The 18,233-nt window shown below is 48.6% G+C and overlaps 1 protein-coding gene across 1 annotated transcript; it reads left to right on the plus strand.

The window, feature by feature from the left end:
* Positions 1-9,431: 9,431 nt before the first annotated feature.
* Positions 9,432-17,400, plus strand: LOC147701059 (interferon-inducible GTPase 5-like). Its single transcript, XM_086928564.1, has 2 exons — positions 9,432-9,553; positions 15,732-17,400. Exon 2 carries the CDS (start codon positions 15,739-15,741, stop codon positions 16,957-16,959), a length of 1,221 nt encoding a protein of 406 aa, XP_086784690.1. The 5' UTR covers positions 9,432-9,553; positions 15,732-15,738; the 3' UTR covers positions 16,960-17,400.
* The last annotated feature ends 833 nt before the right edge of the window (positions 17,401-18,233 follow it).

Here is an 18,233-nt window from a genome sequence, read left to right on the forward strand (position 1 = left end):
GGGCCTCCTGAGGGCGGATCTCCACAAAATGACGGAGCGTGTGGCGCAGGTGGAGGTAGTCACCAAATCGTTGGTGGAGGACACTTCGGAACTGCAGCTTGCGGCGGAACGCATGGAGGCGGTCACTAGAAAATTACAGGAGCGACTGGACGATCAGGAAGGACGCTCCCGAAGAAACAACGTCCGAATTTTAGGCATTCCAGAGTCGGAGGGCAAGCAATCCAAAGACCTTTACGTGGAGGACCTAATCAAGACGAAGCTCCAGCCAAAGGGTCTCTCCCATTTCTTCTCTGTCGAGAGAGCGCACAGGGTTCCCGGCGGGAAGCCTAAGCAAGGAGCGAACCCGCGACCAGTGCTGGCTAGACTCTTTAACTTCCGAGATAGAGATGCCATACTCCAAACAGCCAGGGTCTCGGCACCTATCAAAGTTCTGAACTCCACTCTTGCGTTCTTTCCGGATTACATGGCAGAAGTGGCCCGGCGGCGTAAGACCTTCACCGACATCAAAAAAGCCCTGCGGGCACAGGAGATACCCTACTCCATGCTTTTCCCAGTAAAACTGCGAATCGTGGACAATCATAAGGCGTGGTTCTTTGACACCCCAGAGGCGGCAAGAGACTGGCTGGATGGTTGGAGGAAGGTGGAGGCCCCACGGCGAAATGACCGGCATCAACGTGGCCCAAGGCCGGTCACTCAATCGGAACATCAGACAACTCAGGGTCACAGCCAGGATCTATTTGCTGAGTCAGGCCTGGAAGACGGAGAACGCACCGATGAGTAGATTCCTCCGATCATGGTCCTTGGTCGTCTACCCCTTGCCGCACTGAAACTGTAACATGTGCGGTAGCTCCGTGCTCGGCGGAGGAGGACACTTGGGGCTGCTCGTGAGGTTGCAGAGCTACTTACCCCTTTCAAGCAAGTACACTGGGTTGGGATGGGACTACGCGCTCTGCTAAGTTGGGGTGGTGGGCGGTTTTAGGCCCGCGCAGCAGGGAGGCAGGGAGGGGGGAGGAGGGGTTTTGTTTTCACTGTTCAAGTTTCTTTACCCACACCGAAACACGGCACGTTCCACATCGCACGAAGGTGAAGTTTCTCTGGAGGCAGGTACACAGCGGGGCCCATCCCTTATCGGCATCCATGATCACAGATACACCTGTAGATGGCAGCACAGGAAAGTGATACACCTGGGGTCCTGACACCACTTCCTTCTCACACATCAACTTTCACAGCCCTCACGTGGAACGTCAGGGGATTGGGCGACAGGGTGAAGAGAGGTCTAGTGCTCCAATATTTGAAGCGCCGAAAGCCGGCAATTGTTTTGTTACAGGAGACTCACTTAACTGGCTCAACCTCGAGGGCAATGAATAGATGGGGATACAAGTTACTTGCACATTCTGATTTTTCCTCCGGTTCCAGAGGGACAGGGATATTGATACGGAAAAATGTTCCAATGGTGTGTCAACAGACCAAAATTGACGATCAGGGGCGCTTTGCCTCTGCGACGGTTCAGTGGAGGGCCGACTGTATAACTTTGTGTCTGTGTACGTACCTCCCGGCCTGCACGCCTCAGCACACTCAGCCCTTGCTTCCTTTCTCCTGTCTTTGCCAACAGCGACACTAATCGTAGGGGGAGACCTGAATGATGTCCGAGATAGAGGTACATTCTTTCATACCATTTGGGACTGCAGCCGGGTGGCCACGTTCTGGGCAGGGGTGATGCAGACCATCTCTCAATCAATAACAATTTCGTTACTGCCCAACCCGCGTCGCTGCCTGTTAAACATATGGGATGCGGAAGACTTGACCCACCGTCAGCAGGATTGGGCCATACTGGGGATGTCGGTGGCCAAACGTAACATTGCTAGGCTGTGGGGTTCTGGCGTGCTGCCTACACTGCGAGACTGGTGCAGCGACATGGATGTAGCAATGGTGGCCGAGAGGGCGGTGTTTGTCCACCGGGGGTGCCCGGAAAAATGGGAACAAATCTGGGGCGCCTGGAACAAGTTCAGGGGAGACATATGTGAGCCGCCACGAATTGAACCAGATGAATGTCTTTCTGATTCTCAGATTTGATCTAGGGCCTACGTAAGAAGGTGCATGGCTCCTCTGGCTGTGTTGGACCCCGCCTGACTACTTGTCGGGCTCCCTTCAACGGAATTGGTTGTTTTCTGGTCACAATGTTAGTATTGACTCAGCTGCAGTCCCGGGACTTAATGGTCACCTTTGTGGAACTGAACATGATTGCCGTGGGTTTATTTTACTTGTGGGGTTTGTTAATTGTTTTAAAAAACAGAAAATTCCTAGACCTAAGTCATATCGTGTTTTAATATTTTTGTTATCATGCACTACGATACTCCCATCCGCCGCCGGGCCCTCTGGGTTGTCGGCTCAAAGGCCGTGTGTTTCCTCTTTATATCCGATGCTGACTGTTTCAATGCTGTGGTTGGCCCTGGGGATTGCCGGCCTTACCTTGTATATTCTTATGCATGAAATAAAGGACTTCAACAAAAAAAAAACAGTGGTAAAGTGCCCAGAGTCCTAAAACCAACACAAACAGGTCAGGGAAAAATAGGAGGAAAAAGTAAAAAGTTTGGGGATAACCCTGCAAATAGGGCCATTTCCAACAGGGGACGAAAGGGGAGTAGATGACAGAGGGGAAACAATAATGAGCGGGCCAGAGGAGGGAAGTAGGTGGGAGGTGAGCAAGCAACAGGAAGTGGGTGGAAGGTGAGGAAGTAACCGGGAGTGGGTCGGAAAAGGTAGCAAGAGGGAGTGAGGGGAGAAGGGTTATCAATGGGAGTGGGCTGGAGGGAGCTACAAAGAGGTAGTGGGCGAGACAGGAATTGGGTGGCAGAAGGATATCAACGGGGTGGGTGGGAGAAGTGGTGGCAACAGGGAGTTGGCAGGAATGGGTAGCCAAGGGGAGTTGGCAGAAGGGGGAATCAACACAGAGTGTGGGAGGGGGTAGGTGCCTGGGAGTGGGGTAAACAGAATCCAAGGGAGAAACATAGCATAGGAGGAGAAGCACAAGAGAGACAGAGAGAGAGCAGCACACAAGGGAGAGACCAACACAGAGCATGGGGGCAGGGTATTTGGCAGTAGGAAGGGGCACACGAGGGAGAGAACTGGAAAACAAATGCACTCTCATGGAGTCCTTAACCATAAGGAAAAAAGTATTTCTCTAAAAGTGAGCAGTGCAAGGATACAAATCAGCCTATCAAAGGGATGGGCCAGAGGACATGCTTCATGGGAGGGACAAACACAGGGGAGGTACACACACAATAAGAGAAAGGCAACCCATTGAATAAGAGGCAAACACAAGAGAGTGTCAATAAAGCCAACCAGTGGTGAGTAATGGGTGGGTCTAAGCCCATTGTAAGTTTTTGGTATGCCTCTAATCAGTCCAATTGTGAGCTTATAAGAATTTACAGGTGCTTAGAGCCCTCTCATTGCTTACCATTGGTTGGCTTTATTGTCACCCTCATTTCCTTGCTTCTAATATGATGGCTTTCTTTATCCCAGCTTGTTCATCTTGTGATTGTTTCTCCCCTGGAACACAGCCTCCTTACCATTTCCCTGATTGGCTGATGTCTATCCTGCCACTGCTCACTTTTAGGAAGCTACTTTTTTATTTTTGTTTCAACACTCCATGAAAGTGCACTTGCTTTGTATTTCTCTCCCTGGCATGCACCCCTGCTTTGGGTTATTGTGTTCTTTGTGTGCTTCTGTCCCCTGCCGCTTATGTTGCTCGCCCTCATACTGCTTTTTTCATGCCCCTGCCCACTCTCCATTGCTCCCCCTCTTAAGTTCCCCTTCATTGCCCCTATCATTCTGTGTTGCTCTCCCTTTGTGTCGGATCCTCTGGAATCTGTTATTTTCTGTGGTCCCTTTAGGTGAGATCTATTGGCGCTGTTAATGCTTGGAAATAAGTGGGAGACTATTTATTGTTGTTCTTCTGCAATCTGCACAAAGGAGGGCTTTCTTGCTCAACCAGCTGCAGTAACATAATGTGCTGAAACCGCATGGCTGGTGGTTTAATATTTTACTTGTGCTCCTTCGCATGTCGGTCTAAGCATTAAACTGAGGGTCATATTTATGAAGGTGCGAGCCGTCCATGCCTAGGGGGTGCAAAAGTGACGCAAAACCTAACTCGGAATTATCAAGCCACGCAAGACTACTTCATGATGCCCTGCGTAATGGCTTGATAAATCCAGAGTTACACAACGTTGCAATATCCTCCCCGCGGCGGCGTTCCACGGGTGGCGTGGGTGTTCTCATGCATCCATCCATGGATTTTGGAGCATTACCAGACTCACCAGCAATGGTAAACCTGGGAAGGCGATACATGCTACACTTCCCTGATGAGGTGCCACGAGGATAAATATGTTTATTTCTCCTCGTTTTTTCTCTTTCTGTGTGTGCCGAGTCCTGCGGTACACCCAGAAAGAAGAAAATATAGCACCTTGAGACCCTCACGGGTGATCTGCCATGCTCTATAAATGCTTGATTGATTGATTGATTGCCTCAGGAAACTGTTTTTGTGCAAGAACGGTGTCCGTTCCTGCACAAAAACAATCCTGTTTCCACCGCATGCAGCCTTGCACTGTGGTGCAAGCGTGTCTGCGTTGGCGCTCGGCTGCACTTTGTGCACCAGCACTGAGAAGTGGCAGGAATTTGCTGTATTGTGTTAATTATGGCACATTCCTGTCCTTTCCTTATCACGCAGCACTGCACGATGCCTTCCTGCGCTGCATGAGTTTTTTCATACGTATAACCCTTTACCTAGGACTGCAGCAATGCCTTCTGAGCCAAAACTGATGTGATTTTCAAGATATAAGCCACCAAAATCCAAAGTGGCGGCAGGAACCTTCTGGGCCCTCACATCCTAACTCATGATGCAGTGTTCACTGGCAGCCGGGAGATGCTTCCATGATTAACTTAATGTGCAACTGTTGTCGCCCTCCCACCTTGGCCTCTGTTGGGTGGATCACCACAGAACCCTCTGGTTTACCAGCTTCTGGCTTGGTTTCAAGGACAGCATCACATGTGATGATTCTGGCACTGTGATGGCTAGAAAGAAGAGTGTGCCAGAGCCCAGGGTATGCAAGAACATGCTCAGGTCTGCTTCATGCTAGACACAGGTGGGTGAAGCTCCCAGGACATCAGGGCTGGTGTATGGAGGTCAGGAATCATGCAGGGCTGTATTGTGTCAGCTCCAGTGTTGTATGAAGAGTCGGGTTGCTTCAGTTCATCTGCGATGCAAGGTCCTTATGGCTTGCTGTGACGGCCTCCGTGCAGACCGCAGGTCCACTGGGCCTTGTTGGGGGGTCTTGCTGGTCGGGGTCTGCCTAGGGTGACCAACCGTCCGTAAATTTCACGGACCGTCCGTAATTGGGACCTCATGTCCGTTGTCCGTGAGGATCCCTTTTACGGACGCCTTTTGTCCGTAATTTTGGCCATCACAGGAAGCAGCTGCTCCCCTGTGAGAAGCCTTAGTCCCTTGATGGGGCCGCCTCACACTCCTCCTGGAGCACAAGCGCAGCCCCCGCCCGCCCACTGTCATTCTGTATGGGGCTGATGATTGCCACATACAGAATGTCAATGTGGCAGTCTGGGGGTGTCAAAGAATGTGGCAGTGCCTCCTCCTGCCTCAGTGCACAGCAGGACATTCTGTTAGATAAAAGGTAAAACGCCCATGCTGCAACGTGAGACTACAGTTAATATAAAGAAGCCTGAGAAACATGTTAAAAAGAACAGGTTATCGTTATTTCACTCTCATTATCTTAGAACTGAAGTATTTTCAATATTATATTCAACAAAGCCATGGTTGCTTCTTTATTTTAAGCAAATACCAACCAATGACAAAGCCAACAGTCCTGGCTTGTTTTTGGTGTAATGATACTTGCTGCTTTATATATCTGGATGCAATCACAGAAACAACATAATACCAGTCGCGCGGAACACTATGCTAAGCACAGATTTTTAGCCTAGGTGTTTTAAACCACACCCTTAATGACTTTGAACACCCCCTTTTAAGAGACCCCCCAGTTTTTTAACATCACTTACAGCCCTGGAAACAACACCATGTCAAAGTCACCTCACATCATGGCACTCTGCATCATGCATGACTCATGCCTTCTACGTTTTCAGATTGCCTATGTGCAGGGTCATAGTGAACCCTCCCCACCCCCACTCCACCCCATGCTTTAGGAACAACAGCAAAGTGAAGTTCTTGATGGGCCTCTTCTGGCTGCAACTCTGCAGACAAAGGCTTAGCTCATAATGTGAAATGGTGGGTGAGTAAATATGTGAAGAAATGTGTGAATGGCTTGATGGATTAGTGAATGGATGAATGGATAAGATAATGAAAGGAAGGATGATTGAATGAATGAGTAGAAGTATGGATGAGAGAAAAGGTAAATTGATGGATGTATGGGTGAAAGGGTAGATGGATGGGTAAAAGGGTGGATGGGTGTGTGAAAGGATGGATGGATGGATGGTTGGATGAGTGAAAGGGTAGATGGTGGGCGAGTGAATGGGTGGATGGATGAATGAATGAGTGAAAGGATGGATGGATTGAAGAAATGATAAGTGAAAGGGTGAATGAATGGATGGATAAGTGAAAGGTTGGATGTAAGGATTGATGAGTAAGTAAAAGGGGGTAGATGGACAAAAGGATGGATAGATGAGTGACGAAGTGAAAGGGTGGACAGGTAAGAGAACGGATAGATGAGTAATAGGGTCAATGGATGGATTCGTGAATGGATGAGTTGATGGGTGGGTGGGTGGGTGGATGGATAAGTGAAAGGGGGATGGAGAGAGAAAGGGAGGCTGAATGACTAAAAGGGTTAATGGGTGGAAGGGTAAGTGACTGGGTGGATGGATGAGTAAGTGAAAGGACGGCTGCATGAGTGAAAGGGTAAATGGCTGGATAGATGAGTGAATAGATAGACGGGTGGAAGAGTGGATGGACGACTGTACGGATTGATGGGGTAAAAGGGTGGGTAGATGAATAATGGATGGATGAGTGAAAGAGTGGATAGAGGGATGGATGGGTGAAATGATGGATGGAAGGATACATGGTGGATAGGTTTGCAAATGGTTGAATATGTTTGGATATAGATGGGCACATAGATGGAAGGTCTGAAGGAATGGTGAAAGACTAAATAATAGATAAAAGAATGATTACACCTTGTAGCACCCATTATCTTAAATAACATTTCATATACATTGACTTTCACGTTATGAGTCATTGTCTCTACATAATGTGTGTATGATGTAACGAACTCCGACACCCTGCCCACATACTTGGGATGAGTAACACTATAAAAGAAATTAAGTACACATGAGAGATGGTCTATGTGAAGATGAGGGGCACCATTGGAGGGTGGTAGCAAGGCAGGACTGGCCGGACCGGGCATCCGGTGTTTCCCTGGGAGGCTGGAAAGGGGGGTGAGCAGTTTTGTTACTGGGGGCTGGCACTGCAAAGATCCTTGTATATCCAGTAGTTTTTAATCAACAATTAAAGCGGCTTACTTATATTCAGGTGTGGCTCACCATCGTCTTGTGACTAATACCTGCTGGAGTGAGATGCGAGTTTTGAAACGCTGCTGCGGCCATACTGAAAAACCGTGAAGTGCACAATTGTTTCAACCTAATATGACTTGTACTTAAGTGGTTGTCTATTTACTTACTTATATACTATTGCGAGGCCTCCTCTGGCGTGTCTGTAAAACTTACCTTTTGTCCCAAAGTTTTGTCCTGAATTTTGACCCTTTGTCCTGAATTTTTGTCCTGAATTTTGACCCTTTGTCCTGAGTTTTTACACTAGGCGTCCTGAATTTGCACCCATGCCAGCTGGTCACCCTAGGTCTGCCCCTCTCCACAGTGGACATTACAGCCGCCCCTTCTTCCATCCCCAGGCCGAAGGGCTGCCCTCCACATCCGTGGCTTGTCAGCAGCCTTAAAGGAGCCTGGAACAGCCCCATCGAGGCGATACCTCTGTGGCCCACAGAGTCTGTGCTCGAGTCCGGCTGAAGGGCACCTGGGGGGGGGGGGGGTCCGAGGGGAGGGCGAGGAGAGATACGAGGCGGGCGGGGAGGGGGGGGGGGGCTTACCCCGCGCTCAGGGCATCGATGGGATGTCATGGCGGCCGAAGATCAACCTTTGTATGAAACTTTAACTCTCCTCTGGTCATTGGCGCGGACACCTTGCTGCACGTTTGAGAGTGGTCACTGGATTGCCCGGACGAGTCTATTTTAACCTGTTTCGCGTTTCCAACTCTGTCAATAGAGAAGCATCTACCATTCCACTGAGTGGAAAATGATTTTTATGGTTTGTAGGATGAACTGCGCCCTACTCCCTTCCTAGGATAAGCCTCGAGTGCTCACCCACGTCTACCGCTGGAGAGTAAAGGGCACAGTGAGGTGCATAGGGTAAGATGATGGGCCCCCCGCAGAAGGTGAAGAGGGGCCCGGAGTCTCCCAAATCTCACAAATATGCATTGGCCGTGTGCAAAATGGAGGGGGACGGGTGGGGGGGGGAGGGGGGGCATTCCGAAGGGTTTGTGGGCCCTGGAGGCTTGCACCAACCCGTGCGCCGCAGGGGGCTTTGTTACGCTCCTGACGCAGCTGGGGTACGCGGCGAACCACTGGAAACAACACAATGCAAACCCTTGAGGGAGCGGAAAAAATAACAGGTGTAATCACGAGTGCTGCTCCCTTGACAACCTGTGTGTCTGTGGGTGGAAGGGGGAGCGGGGCCCGATACTACCCTGGCGCGGGGCCCCGTACTGCCCGGGCCCTGGAGCAGGGCCCCGTACTACACAGGCCCTGGAGCAGGGCCCCGTACTACACTGGCCCTGGAGCGGGGCCCTGTACTGTCCGGGCCCTGGGCCCCGTAGTGCCCTGTCTCTGTCCCACCTCTCACTACCTCTGGTAGTTGGTATTTTCAGGGCCACCGTGCCCCCGGCTAGGTATGCTATGCGATGACGTCATGAGAGAACCTGTTTCTGATGAGGATGATGATGCAGAGGCCGGTGCTGTCACTCCCTCCTGCGGGTGATGTAACCGCGGCTGCCAGAGCCCTGAGTCTCCGACATGTCGAGCAGGAAAGAGCACCCGAGTCAAGGGAGGAATCCAGAGGCGAAACCGCCCCAGGGCGGGCAGCACAGGCCGGCACCGCACGGGGCCATGATGAGGGCCCGGTCCGCGCCCTGAGCCAAGGGCCACTGCTATTAAAAGCAGCAGAGGACACGGTTTCACCAACCCACGTCAAGAGAGTGAGAGAGCCACGCACAAGGATGGCTGCTATTAATAACAGCCGGGGCCAGCCCACACCCACCTGGGAGGGGTGGCTGGACGGGACTCCCGGAATGTGGGAAGGAATGCGTCTTACGACAGGTAGGTGTGCCGCTGGGATGAGGCTGGGATGTGTACTCCTGCCCTGGCACCTGTTGGCCAGACTCCACGCCAAGCCACGTCTGTCAGGCTGGTACGGCTCTCCTGCTGCTGCGGTACCCAGCCCGACCCTGCCGGGACAGACAGACTGCCAGGTAAGGACGTGAGCCTTCACTGTACCTCAGTGGAAGACAGCTGGTCAGGAGGGGCGGTCTCTAGAAACCTGGAGGGCTGGGGCAGAGTCAGACACGTGCCCTTTTGTAGACCTCAAAACCCGGGAGGGCTGGGGCAGAGTCAGACACGTGCCCTTTTGTAGACCTCAAAACCCGGGAGGGCTGGGGCAGAGTCAGACACGTGCCCTTTTGTAGACCTCAGGTAGACTCCAATGGTGGGAACCCCGATCCCTAATATTATCTTCTTTTCTAGATTGAGTTTAGTGTTCCGACTACACACTAGCCCTGGTGACACCGTTGTGAGATACGATATTGTGTGTTGAGGAGTCGTTGGGTTTATGGCGTCCACACCAACTTGAAGCAGCCTCTGTTTGACCGCTTCAGACCTCGCTAAAAACACTGGGGTGCTGGGCGCCCCCTGGGAGTGGCAAAGGGCCATTAATGGCTTGCAGAGGCCTTCTGCTTCAACCTCCCAAAGCGTGTCTTTGTGGTCTCTGGTTCTGTTGAACCTGCTGCTTTCAATGGGTAAATGTTCTAATAACATTAACGCCCTTCTTCCACAGGCTGTTCCGGTCGTTAAAGGCCCTCTTAACTTATTAAAGGTCGCGGGCTTGTGAGCTGCAATTCTTATACACAGCTTTAGCTTGTACTCCACTAAAAAAGAAAATAATGAGAAGAAATATTGGGTAAACAAGTTTGAGGTAAAAAAAAAAAGTCAATACAATGTCTGACATTTAAAAAGAAAACAGATTCACAATTCAAGATCAAATCTGCTATCCACTCGGGATAATTTTATTTTTATTTTATATCACGGGAAAAGACACTTACCTGGGTTTCTTGCCGACTTTAGAAGTGTTACAAAAGGGGGTGGTGATGGACGGAGCATCTGAATCAATCAAACACTCACACCCAGTCAAAAGATCTGGGTTTAATCCATCACCGTTCTTTAGCCCACTCTGCCACCCCAGTTCAGACATGGCTATATGCAAATCAGTCTGACCCTGTGCCTCATGGGAACAGTCCAGCCCGAACTGATAAAGCAATGTCGTCCCTGGACCGGAAACAAGCTGCTGAGGACCGGTTTCTGGCATTCCAGCCGTCTTCAGCCCAGCTTGCTTGAATCCAGTGGCAAACTGAGCAAGGGACTCACGTCTGAGCCTATCCTGCCACACTTATGGCGGCCAAAAGCTGTACAAAAGGGGGTGGTGATGGACGGAGCATCTGAATCAATCAAACACTCACACCCAGTCAAGTTTCAAGTTTATTTATTTATGATAACGGAACTCAATTGAGGTCCACATAATAATTCAAACAAACAATAAAAGACAATACCATAAAAGAATACATGATATCAGTCTATCAATATAACGGCAGAAAACATTTAAAATAATGAAACAATTTAAAACAAAACATTTCATTTGGAGGGTTAAACATTGCTTCAATAAAATCGGAGGCTGTAAGGATTCCCATTTGGAAACACATAGGTCTTAACCATTTAATTCTAAATACCGTAAGTGCCGGACAGACAAAAATGACATGATACACGTCCTGGGGAGTGGAATTACAAAAATCACAAATATCGGAACAACCATCCCATTTAGAGAAAAGACAGTTCAAAGGGAGTAAATTATGCCTTAGCAAAAGGGTAAATCGCCGAACTCCATGAGGGAGATTCCAGAATATGTATGGCTGAGGTTTTTTCATTGGACAAAAACTACTGATAGGGAACATTCCTCTCTTCAATTTACATGCCCCTCTATCTACTCTATAACCCAACTCCCAAGAAGCCGACTTTAAAACCGACTTTAGTTGGGCCGCAGATAGTGAAAAAAGACCCAATTCATCCAACTTTAATAGTGTAACTGCCTGTCGAAAATTCCTTACAATTAAAGAATAAGCATTAAAAGTACCCAACAGCTCATTTTTTATGAGATACCTCAGCGTACCCGGCATTCCTTAAGCTATGTTAAAAACCCAACGCACCACACTCGCAACTGCCTGAGCCCAGGAACTACGCAAACCGAATTCCTGTCTCAGAGAGGACGTGGAATTTGCAGTGCTTACAGAGATGAGGTTACGTAGTATTTTTCCTTCAGTTGAATCCCAAAAATTCCAACCTATCATATCTACTGTTTCTAATCCATACATAAGGGATGCGGGAATTTTTGCTCGGAATACCTCGAGCAATATAGAGAAGTGCCTTCTACCTGTCGCCTTATAAAGAGAAACGAGGCTCTTCCCTTGCGCAAGAGCTTTCCTACTATTGTTCTCGATATGGGCTGTGTCACTTAGACTACTCGTGACAATCTTTCCAAGAAAAGGATAAGACTTGACCACTTCTAGTCTTTCGCCCCCAACAGACCAGTAGTAATTGTCATATTTGGATTTTTCCTTCCCCGGAAACACATTATTTTGCTTTTGGAAGTATTTATTTTTAGAAAATGGGCCTCAGCATAGGTGTTCAGGGCATGTAGGCGACCATTCAAACCTTTTGGAGTAAGGTCCAAAATTAAAATATCATCCGTGTACATTAGGCACACTATTGGAGTTCCCCCTAAAACTGGAGCAATACCATTATTGGATAATAATAAAGCCTGGGGGAGGTCAGCTATGTATAAAGAGAACAGCAGAGGAGCCAATAAGCAACCCTGCTTAAGTCCATTAATCCTGGGAATAACCCTAGATAGTCCTCTCTCACCTCCCATTAATACTCTACACCAAGTATCTGTATGCAGGGCAATAATTAACCTTAATAAACTAGTGGGCATCCCTAGATTGAATAACTTACTCCACAACAAAGATCTATCTACCTTATCAAAAGCCGTAGAGAAGTCAATAAAAGCACCATATACACCTCCTCCACGGACTATGACATATTTTTCTGTCAAAACCTGGAGAGCGGTAAGATTGTCTAGGGTACCATGTTGTTTCCTAAAGCCGGTCTGCTCAAGCAGTAATATTTCTAGCGAAGATACCCAGTCATTTAGATGATTAAGTAAGCATTTAGCAAAGACCTTTCCAATGACATCTAGGAGGGCAATTTGTCGGTAATTTTGAGGTAAATCTCTTGCCCCCTTTTTAAAGAGAGGAACCAATATACTCCCTTTCCATGAATGCGGGACACTGCCTTTGGTAAACCAAAATTTAAAGACTGGATATAGATTTTTTCCCCATAAAGTACTATGGGTTTTTAGCACCGAAATAGGGATTTCATCTGGGCCCATTGCACCAGATGAGCGTAAACCCTTAATGGCGGAAACAATTTCCAGTTCAGATGGGGGACCATAGGGTAATAAATCTTCCTGTAACTTATCGGAGTCAAACATCACCTCATTGTCACTATATAAATGCAGAATAAAATCGACCCAAGACTGCTCATTAATAGATATCGGTAAGGGTCTAGATCTTAGCCCGCATCCTTCTCCAATTAATGACCAAAAGGTCTTAGCCTGCCCACTTCTGGATGCCTCACGGAGTTTAACCCATAGGGCATCTTCTTTCTCCCGTTTTAATCTGGCCTTTATCCTATTTCTCCTTCTTCTCAAGAGAGCTATTCTTCAATTACGTTCGGGAATAAAGAGGAGGTACTGATCCCTAACCTGTTTATTGATTTCAATGTTTAGGTAGTGGAGGTCAGAGGGGATTTTTGGAGATATCTTCCCAGGGGGAGATTGTTTTACTTTAGATTGTAAGGTATGTAAAAAGGAAGCAAAACACAGTAGTTCACTCCCTTCCCATAGGTGTAAGTTCTCTACTGGGTGTTCCAATATGCTAACCAAGTTTTTAATAGTCCTTGGGTTCCAATAACATTTCCCTTTTTTATTGAAGTTCAATAAGTCATCCCCAATTTTCCATGTATCCCTTTGAAATGGTGTTACATTTAATTTGACGGACAATACATTATGATCACTGAGATCAGTGATAAGTACAGACAGATCCATCAGAGAACTAAAGAAAGAGCTATCTACTATCATATAATCAAGGATCGAGCCACCATTCCTTGATTTATGAGTACAGTGAGCGGGACTATCCGAAGAAAGCCTTCCATTAATTATAATACAATCTACTCCGGATAGACTCTTCAAGATTAGTTTCCCTCTTTTATTAGTTTTAATGTTCTCTGGAAATATGGCTTTTGGTATCAGGAGTGATTCCTCCTTTAACTTTATTTCTAGGTCTTTTGACTTGGTGTGAGTTTTTTATTGATTCAGATGCTCCGTCCATCAACACCCCCTTTTGTACCGCTTTTGGCCGCCATTAGTGTGGCAGGGTATGCTCAGACGTGAGTCCTTTGCTCACTTTGCCACTGGATTCAAGCAAGCCGGGCTGAAGACGGCTGGAATGCCAGAAACCGGTCCTCGGAAGCTTGTTTCCGGTCCAGGGAAGCATGGCTTGGCAGTTCGGGCTGGATTGTTCCCATGAGGCACAGGGTCAGACTGATTTGCATATAGCCATGTCTGAACTGGGTTGGCAGAGTGGGCATAAGAACGGTGATAGATTAAACCCAGATCTTTTGACTGGGTGTGAGTGTTTGATTGATTCAGATGCTCCGTCCATCAGCACCCCCTTTTGTACCGCTTTTGGCCGCCATTAGTGTGGCAGGGTATGCTCAGACGTGAGTCCCTTGCTCACTTTGCCACTGGATTCAAGCAAGCCGGGCTGAAGACGGCTGGAATGCCAGAAACCGGTCCTCGGAAGCTTGTTTCCGGTCCAGGATAGACATGGCTTGGCAGTTCGGGCTGGACTGTTCCCATGAGGCACAGGGTCAGACTGATTTGCATATAGCTATGTCTGAACTGGGGTGGCAGAGTGGGCTAAAGAACGGTGATGGATTAAACCCAGATCTTTAGACTGGGTGTGAGTGTTTGATTGATTCAGATGCTCCCTCCATCAGCACCTCCTTTTGTACGGCTTTAGAAGTGTTGTCAACATATGAGCTGCATTGGTAGGCACAGGCAGGAGCAGAGAAGGCCTCCCCTAGCTGGACTTGTAGGAATTTGTAAGCAGCTTGTCTAGTCCTGGACCAAGTAGCAGCACTGATTGCAGGAATGAGTACATCCGCTTGCATGGAAGGAGGGACCCGGTGGGTGCGGATAGAGGGGAAGGAAGGACATCTTGGGGTAACACGAGAGAGAGCAGGTGGGTGCACGCAGCTACACAGTCTGGAGTAAAGGGGCTCCAGCAGGATGTGGGGGTGGGGGGGTGTGTGGGGTGGAGGCAGGTTGATACCCTGCTGCTCTAAATGTAGTAAACACTCTGTGTGGGGCCTACTGAATGCTTACTTCGAAAAATGGAAGATAACGTATTACATTCTCCCCCACCCTCGTCGTCCTTTAATACCTCATTTGGGTTTATATTTTCCTTTAAGCATCCTTTGCCCACCTACACTCATTGGTGCCCTCTAGCAGGGGCGGCTCTAGGCTCACGGCGGCCCTGGGCAGGGAGCGTAGGTAGGGCGCCCCCGGAGGAACGCAGGCGCGGTCAGGGTGTTTGGAAGTGGAACAGAGCCCGAGGCCACCAAATCCCTGCCAGGGGCCGCCATGCAAATATGTATCCATCCTCAGAGGATTATTATATTAAGGATATATATTGGCGTGGCGGCCCCTGGGGTTTGGCGGCCCTGTGCAGGTGCACATCTTGCACATGCTTAAAGCCGCCCCTGCCTCTAGACCTCTTATTATTCCAAAGCAGCACGTTCAGCACAAAAGTGAAGAAACACTGAAGAACACTGGGGTTTTCTTTAAATTTTAATTTGCGCTTCATTCCCTTGGGATTTAGTAACATTGACTTTTCTAACTGACAAAAATGGAAAGAATCGTGCCCATGGGCGAACCAGGAAAAGATGTTATCAGAAAGTTATCGGCTCTGTGAGTGCAGAAAGTTATGATGAGACCTAAACACCTCCCGCGTGGTTAGACAGCGAGAGTTCAACGGCTGCCACGCCTCCCAGGCCCAGTCGTGACTAGATAGTCCAGTCCCGGGGTTTCGCAGAATTCTGGCAGCGAGGGTGTTAAGTGCTTGCTAATGCTGTGGCACGGGCCAGAGGTCAGTACCACTCACAGGAAATGTATTGTGTTTCTTCACCATCTTTTAGTTTTATTTAGGTGTGTCTTAAACAGTTCACCAGAAGCTCTCAACATTGTGGGTTTTGTTTTAACAGATCCGCAATGGAGATAGAGACCTTCGTAGACTTGGAGAAATGGCCAGCGGAGACGCAGACGGATGGACAGTTCAACGAGGACGAAGAGTTGGAGGGCTTCCCATCTGACTTGAAGAAGGGGAGGCTCCCAGATGTGGCCACCAAGGTTCTTGAGCACTTGAAAAATCTGGAAAACTCCTCCTTGGATATTGCTATAGCTGGGGGGTCAGAAAGTGAGAAGTCAGTGTTCATCAGGTCCTTCTTCGGCTTTGGGGAGGAAGAGGACAAACAAGAAGTGCCTGCAGTGGAGGATACGACAAATGGACCAAGGCCGTACCCACATCCCAAGTATCCAAAGCTGACATTCTGGGTGATACCGAGTATCTTCCGCACAGACTTAACCACTGCAGTGTACCACCAGAAGGTCGACTCCAGCAGGTATGATGTCTACATCATCATCAAGCCACAGGCCTTTGAGGAGCAACACAGCCAGCTAGTACAGGACCTTCAAACAGCAGGAAAAAAGGTATTCCTTGTGTGCACAACAGATGTTGACCTTGAAGAAAAAAGTCTTAGAGGGACAACTTACGACAAGGACAGCATCCTGCAGGAGAGCAGCGTTTCAGACATAGAGGGTGAAGGTTTGGAAAAGCCTCATGTCTACCTGCTGTCGTGCTCTGACCTGGGTAAATATGACTTTGAGATGCTGGCGGAAGATCTGGAAGAAGAGCTCCCGACTCACAAGAGGCATGTGTTCCTGCTCTCCCTTCCCAATGTTTCCATGGCCATTCTGGAGAAGAAAAGAACAGTGCTGAGGAGGCAGATCTGGAAATTTGCCACTGTCTCTTGTGCCGTCTCTGCCATACCCATTCCAGGACTATCAGTGGTTTGTGACGTTGCTATCTTGGTAAGGTCTCTGGAAGGTTACTGCAAAACATTCGGTCTGGATGGGACCTCTCTGGAGCAACTGGCAGCTAAAACCAGGATATCTGTTGTGGATCTGAGAGCTCTCATCAAGTCCCCGCTGATCCAGGAACTATCCGCCAACCTGGTGGTGAAACTGTTGGCCAACGCTACAGGTGGAGGAAGAACGATCGCGGAGTCTGTCCTCAGACACCTCCCCGTCTTCGGATCTTTGGCCGCTGCTGCCATTTCATTTGGAACCACATACAATATGCTGAGGAACAACCTTGATGAGATAGCCGAGGATGCACACAGAGTTATGAAGGCAGCTTTAGACACAAGGTAGACTTGTCGGAAAGGAAACACAGAAAAGGCAGGACAGGTTAGTGGAGCTGTGGGAGAGTCATTCTGGACATGTGACTCTCCACACACCAACCCATCTGGCTTTGCAGCAGCAGCACCACTATGCACTTTACACAGAGCCTGGATTTTGTTATATACCACTTTCAGGCGAACGTATTGGATTTCCAAACTAAAAAAAAAACACACAAGGTTTCAAGTTAAAAATAGAGTATCTGTGTTTGTAGCATAATGTGCAGCCTGCTCCTCAACAAAGAAATTTAATTTAATAATCCTTCCTCCACTCAACACAGTTATTTAATAACTATTTATTTATACACCAAGATGTGCACTACGGACAAGTTATGTTTTCATTGTGTGTTATTTATGGGCCAGCTTGGGAACAAGCTTCTTATAGATGCGTGTTGGCAAATAAATACATAACATAACATTGGTTTTGAGGTTTCAAATCAATTTCTTTTTACTAATATAACAAATGTACTGAACCAGTGAGGGTCAAACATCTGAGCTGATCAATTAATATAGAAAGTACCCAGGCCTTTGAACACTAGGGGCCGATTACGATCTCGGTCGGAGGCTTTCCAACCCAGATCGTCGGTTTCAATCCCAACAGCCTCATTACAATGGAGGCTGTCGGTTTTGAAACCGGCCGGACATTCCGTCTGGTTTCCGATGGGCTCACGGAGCCGATCTGCCAGTCAGAACCAGCACGTAATCCATATGGGCGGAGTTTTACGCCATCCAGATTATGATGCTTAGTTTCCGGCATAGAAAGCGAGTTTGGGGGCCCCCAGCAGGGCCCCCTTCTTCCTGTGGCTTCTGGATAGGGGTTGAGGGGCACCTGTGGTGTCCCCTGCACCGTGTGTCAGGCACCTTGAGGTGTCTGCCAGGCGGTGCAGGCCAGGGATGAACACAAACTCCCTCTTCTGCATGGGAGCTTGTGCTGTGGCCGGTTTCCGACCTCAGCACAACCTCCCATACCGAGGCGGGAGCTTGCGATCGCACCATGTGCAGTCGAAAAAAAGTTAAGTGGTCGGGACTACTGACCTTTATCCGTGAGGGGGTGGGCGGACGCACGTGCACCCAACAGCGTAATTACTCCCTTGGTATTATTTTTTACACAGTTTGGAGATATTCATCATACTGACCTTGGAAATATGAAAAGCGAAGTATTCCTTGCTGGGTTTGAGTCTGTGATCTTGTTGGTGTACAACAGTAACAACAGCAGGTGAAGAACCCAGGGAGTTATCTCATGGGTTG

Source organism: Lissotriton vulgaris, chromosome 7, assembly GCF_964263255.1.
Source record: "Lissotriton vulgaris chromosome 7, aLisVul1.2, whole genome shotgun sequence".
Classification (NCBI taxonomy): Eukaryota; Metazoa; Chordata; class Amphibia; order Caudata; family Salamandridae; genus Lissotriton; species Lissotriton vulgaris.